The following is an 8,517-nucleotide window of genomic DNA, read 5'->3' on the forward strand; positions in this document are numbered from 1 at the left end:
AATTTAAGGTGTCCTTCTACAGGAAAATGTCTCTCCCAGATAAAGAAAATAAAGATATACCAGATGAAAATCTGGGCTTCCACAATAAACCACAAACAATATTATAGCAAACACTTCTAAGAGATTGTCAAGATCTTTGTTTCACACTTCTATCCATTTACAGGAAAACTCTTTTACTCACAGCCAATACCAATTTCCACATAGGGTAACAGCCAAGCTAATTCACACAGAGACAAACAACCCAGACGGCGAACTGTGTGCCTAAGGAACACAGCTGCCTCAAATGGCAGTGATCACAGGTACTTAAGGGCGAGCAGTTCATCTGTATGGTCCGCTGGGTGAGTCCGGAACCCTTGTCAACCAATCCAGACAAAGAAGAGAACTTCAAACGTGGGCCCCCAGCCAATCATGATGCACCAGGTTAACAGTCCTCTCATAGTCTGCTTCAGGCCAATAGACCAGGGGCCGTAACAAGCACCCACTGTTATAAGATCAGATGACACATCACAACTAATTAAACAAATTAAAATGGCTATCCAGAAAGGCAAGAAAATAAGAAAAATTTACAAAAAGACAGAGAGGGTGCTAAAGGATAGCTTGTCTGTGTTTCTGCTTGGCATCAACAGGTTTGCTTCGCTTGTGTGGATGGTGAGGAGTTCCGGCTGGCACAGATCTGTGGCCTTCACATCGTGATCCACGCCGATGAGCTGGAGGACCTGATCAGCTACTATCAGGATCGTGGGTACTTTGAGGAGCTCATTGCTCTGCTGGAGGCAGCACTGGGTTTGGAGCGGGCCCACATGGGCATGTTCACTGAGCTTGCCATCCTTTACTCAAAGTTCAAGCCACAGAAGATGAGGGAGCACCTGGAGCTCTTCTGGTCCAGAGTCAACATCCCAAAGGTGGGTGGTGTAGGTTTGTGTTGCATTTCTGTCACAACCTCTTTAAAGTGTTGTAAGATTTCTACTTATAATCAGCACACTAGGAGGAAAGTAATCTCTTTCCCTTGATGTGCTGATTTCTAGCTGTTATCTCTGACCATGCTCTGATGTTTTGTTAACTCTGCTGTAATCTGTCGTCTTGCCTTTAATCATGTCAAAACACTACAGCTAGAATCTGATGAAAGGGGTGAAAAGATGTGTGTTTAATCTTTGAAAGATTGAAAATGTGTGACTTTGAGTCAATTTTCTGTAAACTGTTACATAAAGTTGGTTGTATTGGGTTCTTTTCCTCCTTTTGAAAAGCACATACATTTAAAATAGAAGGAAATAAATATGTGATGTTTTGATTATTTATTTTTTAAGTTCAGATATTCCCCATCCTGGTTCACCATATTTTGTCTGTGTTTACCAGGTTCTTCGAGCAGCTGAGCAGTCTCATTTATGGGCGGAGCTGGTTTTCCTTTACGATAAATATGAGGAGTACGACAACGCCATCATCACTATGATGAGTCATCCGACAGATGCATGGAAAGAAGGACTGTTTAAAGATATCATTGCCAAGGTTGACACAAATATTTTTATAGTGATTAAACTCTTTGTTTTTACAAATTGTGTTCATCTAAACACTGATGCACTTTTTGGCTTTTAGGTTGCCAATGTGGAGTTGTACTACAAATCTCTTTCATTCTACCTGGACTTCAAGCCCCTGCTACTAAATGACCTGCTGGCTATTTTGTCACCTCGGTTGGACCATAGCAGAGCTGTCAGCTTTTTTAGCAAGGTAACTAATCACATGGTCAACCTGTGAACTAAGTTTATTCATGCAATTATTTAGTTTCTACATAGAGTGCTCAGCTTGCTGTTATGAATGGATTTGTTTTTGCTTCCTCAGGTGAACCAGCTGAAGCTGGTAAAACCTTATTTGAGGTCTGTTCAGAATCATAACAATAAATCTGTTAATGAAGCTCTCAACAACCTGCTGACAGATGAGGAAGACTACCAGGTCTGTATATTACTGCTCTGTGGATTATTACCAAGTAAATTATAAACATTTAATGAAAGAGGTGAAACTTTAAGTACCAGTTTCTGTTTCTTTCAGCGTGTTTTGTTGTTCTGTTCGACTTGTAAGAATATTTTAAACTATTTACCTTCCATTTACTGTAGAACAATGAGATTTGAATATTTGAATTTAGTTTCCACTTTTAATGGGTATTAGACTGATTTCTGCTTAGTGTTTGCTGTTTCATTTGAATTTTAAGTGTAATGTAAATCTGTGTTTCTCTCCATAGGGCCTGAGAGCATCCATTGATGCATATGACAACTTTGACACTATTGGCTTGGCGCAGAGGTTAGAGAAACACGAGCTCATCGAGTTCAGGCGTATCGCTGCTTATCTATACAAGGGAAATAACCGCTGGAGACAGAGCGTGGAGCTCTGCAAGAAGGACAAACTCTACAAGGTAAAAAAAAAGAAGAACCTTAAATGACTGTAGTGAAAAGCAAATGCCCATCAATTCCAGTAGATGGCACTCTTCATTTATTTGCATTTTGTTTTCATACTCAGTCGTTTTAAATTCCCTACATTTCTGTCTTCCCAGGATGCCATGCTGTATGCTGCAGAGTCTAAGGATGCTGAGCTGGCAGAGACTCTGCTCCAGTGGTTCCTGGAGGAGGGCAGGAAGGAGTGCTTTGCTGCCTGTTTGTTTGCTTCCTATGACCTTCTGCACCCTGATGTGGTGCTGGAGCTAGCTTGGAAGCACAACATTGTGGACTTTGCCATGCCATACTTCATCCAAGTCATGAGAGAGTACCTCACAAAGGTTAGAACTGAAGAGCAGAATGACAGCTTGTTTTTAATTATTGCTTAAATAGAACAGTTTAGAGATATTTAGGAGAAAATATCCGATTTTTTTATTGCACACTTATGGATGTTTAGATGATCAGATTTCCTGTAAAAACCTGTCTTAACAGGTGGACAGTGGTTTGTAATATCTCTGGAGGTGTTGCAAAAATGGGTCATAGAGCTGAGACGAGAAGATGGAGAGACATGGTTGTTCAGGGCACCTACCTGTGGTCATTGTAATCTCCTGTAATGCTGACCTGTAGATACGTGCGGTCACATGAAGTCATCTCTTTGGATTCTTTTCCAGGTTGATGAGGTTGCAGCGAAGGTGATGGTCTCTGGACCTCCTTTTTATTTCTCTGTGTTCTGTCTGTTTTTGTTGTAACTTATGTATTAGGTTTCTGATGTAGGAACCTAGCATGGACTGTAGATTGAGTATGGCATAACTAGCTCTGGAGCTGGGCAGCTGTAGTAGTCGTCTGCAGGCTTTTGTTCCACTTTGTCAACAGATTTTGAGTTGGTCAGCTGGAATAAAATTTGAAAAGATCTTCCTGTAGAAGCCAATTTTCAGCTAGTGAAGCCAAATACAAACAAGAAAACGTCAAAGAATCTGCTTTTTTTGTGTAATTGTTAAAAAACTGAAGGGATAAATGTGGAATCTGAACATTTCTTTTTGTATTCTTTAAAAGTTTTTTTATACACAACAAATGATCCGATCTGAATAGAAAAAAATTAAAAATCTTTGCTCTCAAAGTCAATGCTATATGAGCCTAAGAGCCAATATTTGTAGGAAGTGAACTGGTCCCTGCTATATATAACTGCTTTTGAAGAGAAATGAGTATTAAAGGAAGGTAGATGCAGTTTATATTTGATTGAAATAACCGTTATAAAACATGGTAACTTCCTTTGACTGATTAAAATGTCTTGACTGTATTCAAGTAGTACGCTAGTTGTTGTAGCATCAAGTTTAAACTTGTTGAGAACCCCTGACTTTAGACTCTGTGATGTCTGGAGCAAAAGCCTGTTCAGAGTATTTTAAAATCAGGATTAAGTTTAGTGTGTCTTGGCCTAAAAGATGCATCTCACCTTCTAACTCCTCTGTCGTGGGGCTGCATTTAGCACTAAAAGGCTAACACTAAATTGTAAAATCTTGACCAGATTGTGTGAAATAACAGTGATTATTCCATTCAGCTAAATATCATAAATACAAATGAACAGCCTTTATAGTTAGATGCATACCCACGTTTCTAACTGCAGGTCAACAAGTTTAGTTTTTAATCCTGGGATTAGCGTAAGGCTGCAAACACTAACGTCAACACGTGAATCCTGCTCCCTCTTTCTCCTCGAGTCCAATAAGTTAATTTTAGCTCAACAAGTTATAATTTAGAAAGTTAATTTCAAACATTAATTTCAGAAATTACTTTCTATTTATGCACTGTTGACTATTTTATACCTCGGTGTTTTCCAGGTTCTGTTTATTCTTTTCACAGCTTTGTCAAAACTGTTTTTCATCCATGTTTGTAATTACAACTCACAGAAATCCACACTGATTAAGCTGCGCTGCTGTTTAAGCTGCTTCCACTTACATCAGAAACCTTTTGTCTCCAGCTGCCTCCACGGTCAAAGCACAATGCCTGATTATTTCTTTGCACTTAGTAATTAGGAGGAACAGCGCTACGAGCAGCTCATTGCACTAAGAATGCCTGGCAAAGATGAGCTGAACCTATGAGCCTCTGACATGCAGCCCGATTTGGTCCAGCAGAATGAAAGACCCTTCATTTAGAATCTGTGTTCAAGGCCTGCTCACAGCTATGAATGTAATGCATGTTAAAGCAGAGTATTTACTGATGCCAAACCTGCTAGAAATGTAGTAGAAACACAAAGGCATGTACTGTGTAGCTTCTCCTCTACTTAATATATAATATTTTTTCTTTATTTAACCTTGATATTTACTATAATCCTACTTTTAAAGGGTCAGTTCACACAAAGGGACAATTGAATGCTCCCTGCCTATCTGATGGTGTAATTTTTGGTGTAGTCTCGACATCTTGTGTGCATTTTTAAATATATGACTATTAAGAAACTCAAAATCAGCATCTTTTTAAACAAAATGTCCTTGATATTTTCTTAATAAATCAAACCATTTTTTATTAGAAACTTTTTTTCGGTTAAATGTAAGAAGAAGAAGAAGAAATAAAAAGGGGATGACTATCATCAATGACGTCTGTGAACCACTGATGTCCAAGGACATTTCTGTCTGGAAAGAGACTTTTTTTTATTTTTATTTTTTTATTTTAGTTATTCAGTTTCCATTTTCTTTGCTCTGAACAGCACACATCAGATTTAATACCACTGTGTCAAACTGGAGCAAAAGTAGCACTCCATGTTTTCCATGTTTCTCTTTACTTTTTTAATTAATTAATTTATTTGTCATTTGGGTGAACTTACCCTTTAATTGTTGATTTAACTTTTATACTTGGAGGTGTTTTAGGACGTCTTGCCAGTCTCGCATGTCCTAATGTCTGAGATAACTATAGCTGCATTTCAAAGTACTGTGTGTAACTTACTTGTTTTTTAGAAGTGTATGTGGTAAATTTAATTAAAGTAGTCACATTTCTCAGGATTTATTTACATGAAATTAAAGCTGTAGTTCAGCCACACATGTAATGTATTAGTTTATTTCTCATACAACTAACAAAAAAGACTTTTAGATAAAGCTGATACATTGTTATGAGTATGTTTTAGGTACCCTGCACAAATGTATTTTCAAAAATATGTTTTCATGGTAAATAACCATATGCTAGGAAATTTATGATAATAGAAAAATACTTGAGCAGATTACCTACAACATATTGATAATCTCTGGCTGTGATCAGTGTGTGAGCAAGTGATGTCTGATTTATCCTTTTTGTTTTTGTTGCCCTCAGGTGGACAAACTGGTGGAAGCAGAAAGCCAAAGGAAAACTGAAGAGGAGGTGACAGAGCCTCAGCCAATGGTGTTTGGTAGGTTTACAAGTAGTAGTGGTTTCAACCTATTGTAAAGCTGTTTTATTCAGTTAAAATTGGATTAAAGAACTACTGTTGGTGTTAAAATTAATCATTAACAGGGTGTGTGATCATTATGCAAAATGGCTCAAATCTATGACCCAAATATTTATTGCACACATGATCAATAGCCTTTGCATTAAAGAGTGGGGTGTCTAGATTTTTAATTATTTAAATGTTGCTTGACCTTTTCTAATATTTTACAATAGCCTAACCCTCCTGATTGTTGACCGGTAATTAATGGCAACACCAGTTGGGCATATTTTTATCTGAAGCCAGTAGCAAGGCTTCTATCCTTTTGATTATTAATGTCTTGTGTTAAAAGATATGTTAGAAATAAAATTAAATGTAGGATGACGAGGACAGTCTTAAGTCAGTTTTACTGAATTAAAAGCATAAAAAGGTCTGGGGGTAATTCCTACAGAAACATTAAAATACATTACACTAAATAACTTTCTGTATTACTGATAATTATTATCTAAAGGCCTGGGCTAGCTTGATGGGGTGTAGTTACTTAATAAAAATCCCATGGCAATTTTTCTTCTTTTTTTTTTTTTAAGTTGCTTACTGACGTACTTATTTTATAATCATCTGTGTCTTTTTTGTCACATGCTCTGCACAGCAAATTAGTCCAAGAAACCCTGACAATATAACTACTCTGCATTTTATTTCTTAATGCAATATGATCGTAATCCATTACTAACCAATCTTTAGAGTTTATCAGTGCCACCAGAACCAAAGGCTGTGCTCCTTGCCAATTATAGACTGACACAGCATGAACCAATGCAGTAACTATTTTTTTTCTTTTATTGTTTTTTGGTCTCACAGGTCTGTTAAATTCAGAACTTTAACTATTTTGGCTAACTCAAAAGCCAAAGTTGCTGCGAAATTATTACATACCTTTGTAAATATAGTGAGGACTACACCATGTTAAGAGACTTAAAAGGCAGTTCAGAGGCCATTCTTGTGAATAGTAACGTTATGATATGCCTGCATTGGAAACTTTAAATGGCTGAAAACCAACTGGCATAAAAAAAAAAAAAAAACTTTGTTTTTGTTTGACAAATGATCACTTAATGTAAAAACAGAGCAGCCATGTGTACGTCCTTGCAGAAATGTTAATTTGCTCATCAGTATGTAACCCTCTGTATGTTTGTGTTATCAGGCCAGCAGCTGATGTTGACTGCTGCTGCTGCTGCTCCAGTGACTCCTCAGCCAGTGTACCCGGGCTATGGCTACCCTGCTGCTCCTGCTGCAGGTTACCCCGCTCAACCTGCATATGGTTTCAACATTTAAAGTCCTAACTCCTCCTCCATCTGTTCCTCCTGTGTCCCTTTTACACATACCCACACCCTTGACCCGAACCAAAAACTGAAATGTGCTGCTGTGGGTCTCGGTTGACAGCTTGAAGACCTTAATTTCCCAATAAGACTCGACCTGTGTTACCTGAAACTGCAGTAGTAACCTTTATCTGTTGCTTCTTCACTCCCAACTTAGACTGGTGACATCAGAGACACTAGAAGGACTTTGGTGGCATCAAGGTGGATTGACACCCCCTCCATCTTTTCAACTTAGACATTTTAACAGCATCACTAATCTAAGCAGCATGAAGTCACCTCTCAGCTTCTGGAGGAATTGACATACCTTTAGTGACAACAAACCACTCTGTCCTGTTGCTGTTCCAAGTAGACTTTATTAACCGTAGAGCGGCATCTTTTTTTCTTCTTTTTTTTCTCTTCAAATTTTCAGCACTGATAAAGAAGACTTAACTGAAGGGGTAGAAGGGGAAGTGTGTGTTACCCCCCTCCCTCCTAAAGCACTGTTACGGCCTTACATACTCTGAGGAGGCGGCTCATTTGTTCACGTTTAACTAAAGACAGTTACTGTGCAATAGTTTTGTTTGTTCTTTCACAACAGGTACAAAGGGTTTGCTGTATTCAGACTAAAGACACTTGTTAATGAGGTTACTATTTGTGTTTGTGTGTGAGAGTGTGTGTGCGTGCAGCATCTAAAGCCACCAAACCAAGAGACACTCAGTGAGATTTCCACTCCTTTTGCTGGGTCAGAGTGGGTTGATCTTGTTAGTCAGCTTTTAAGAATCCAGTTGGAGAGATTTGTTTCAGGATATTTGTGAAAAGAAAAATGAATGAAAGAAAGCAAGTTATATATTTAAAAAAAAAAGAAGAAAAAAAACAAACAAAAAAAGGTATATGCTGTAGTCTGTGCATGTGCTGCCTAATGATAATGCTGCAACCAGGAGCACACTTGTCATGTTACATTCAAGTATATCAAGCATTACTGATGTTGTGTTAAAAACTAAGCAATGTACTACAAAAAGTTCTCACCCAACTAACAAACTGATGGCAAAGCGCTAAGACTTTATTTAAAAAAAAAAAAAAAGTTCCTGGTGCCAGCCTGTTAGAAATCATTATTGTACTTAAAGCAGCGTATAATTTAAATATATTAAAATACCTAATGAATCAAAAAGGTAAAATATTATGGAATACCGTATGTATTGTCTATAGTGTATTGTTGTAGTCTTAAAAAACAAACAAAAAAAAAACAGAACATTGATTTTGTAAGAAAAGAAAGAAAAATGCAACACTGCAGTTTAATAAATGGCAGTCTTGAGGCAAGGCTACTTAAAGTGGTGATGGTTCAGTTTTCTTTGTTTGCTAAACGCAGATA

The 8,517-nt window shown here is 37.6% G+C and overlaps 1 protein-coding gene across 4 annotated transcripts in view; it reads left to right on the plus strand.

The window, feature by feature from the left end:
• Positions 1-8,480, plus strand: part of cltcl1 (clathrin, heavy chain-like 1) — a 28,110-nt gene extending 19,630 nt beyond the window's left edge. For 2 of the 4 annotated variants that reach the window (XM_041999763.1, XM_041999764.1), the window contains 9 exons: positions 627-902; positions 1,354-1,503; positions 1,591-1,722; positions 1,834-1,944; positions 2,231-2,401; positions 2,540-2,761; positions 3,092-3,118; positions 5,712-5,787; positions 6,995-8,480. In XM_041999763.1, coding sequence (XP_041855697.1) covers positions 627-902; positions 1,354-1,503; positions 1,591-1,722; positions 1,834-1,944; positions 2,231-2,401; positions 2,540-2,761; positions 3,092-3,118; positions 5,712-5,787; positions 6,995-7,125 — 1,296 coding nt within the window. In that variant the 3' untranslated portion in view covers positions 7,126-8,480. The remainder of the gene's footprint in view (positions 1-626; positions 903-1,353; positions 1,504-1,590; positions 1,723-1,833; positions 1,945-2,230; positions 2,402-2,539; positions 2,762-3,091; positions 3,119-5,711; positions 5,788-6,994) is intronic. The other 2 variants (XM_041999765.1, XM_041999766.1) reach the window with 1 other exon arrangement.
• The last annotated feature ends 37 nt before the right edge of the window (positions 8,481-8,517 follow it).

The sequence above is a fragment of the Melanotaenia boesemani genome, chromosome 11 (assembly GCF_017639745.1).
Source record: "Melanotaenia boesemani isolate fMelBoe1 chromosome 11, fMelBoe1.pri, whole genome shotgun sequence".
Taxonomy (NCBI): Eukaryota; Metazoa; Chordata; class Actinopteri; order Atheriniformes; family Melanotaeniidae; genus Melanotaenia; species Melanotaenia boesemani.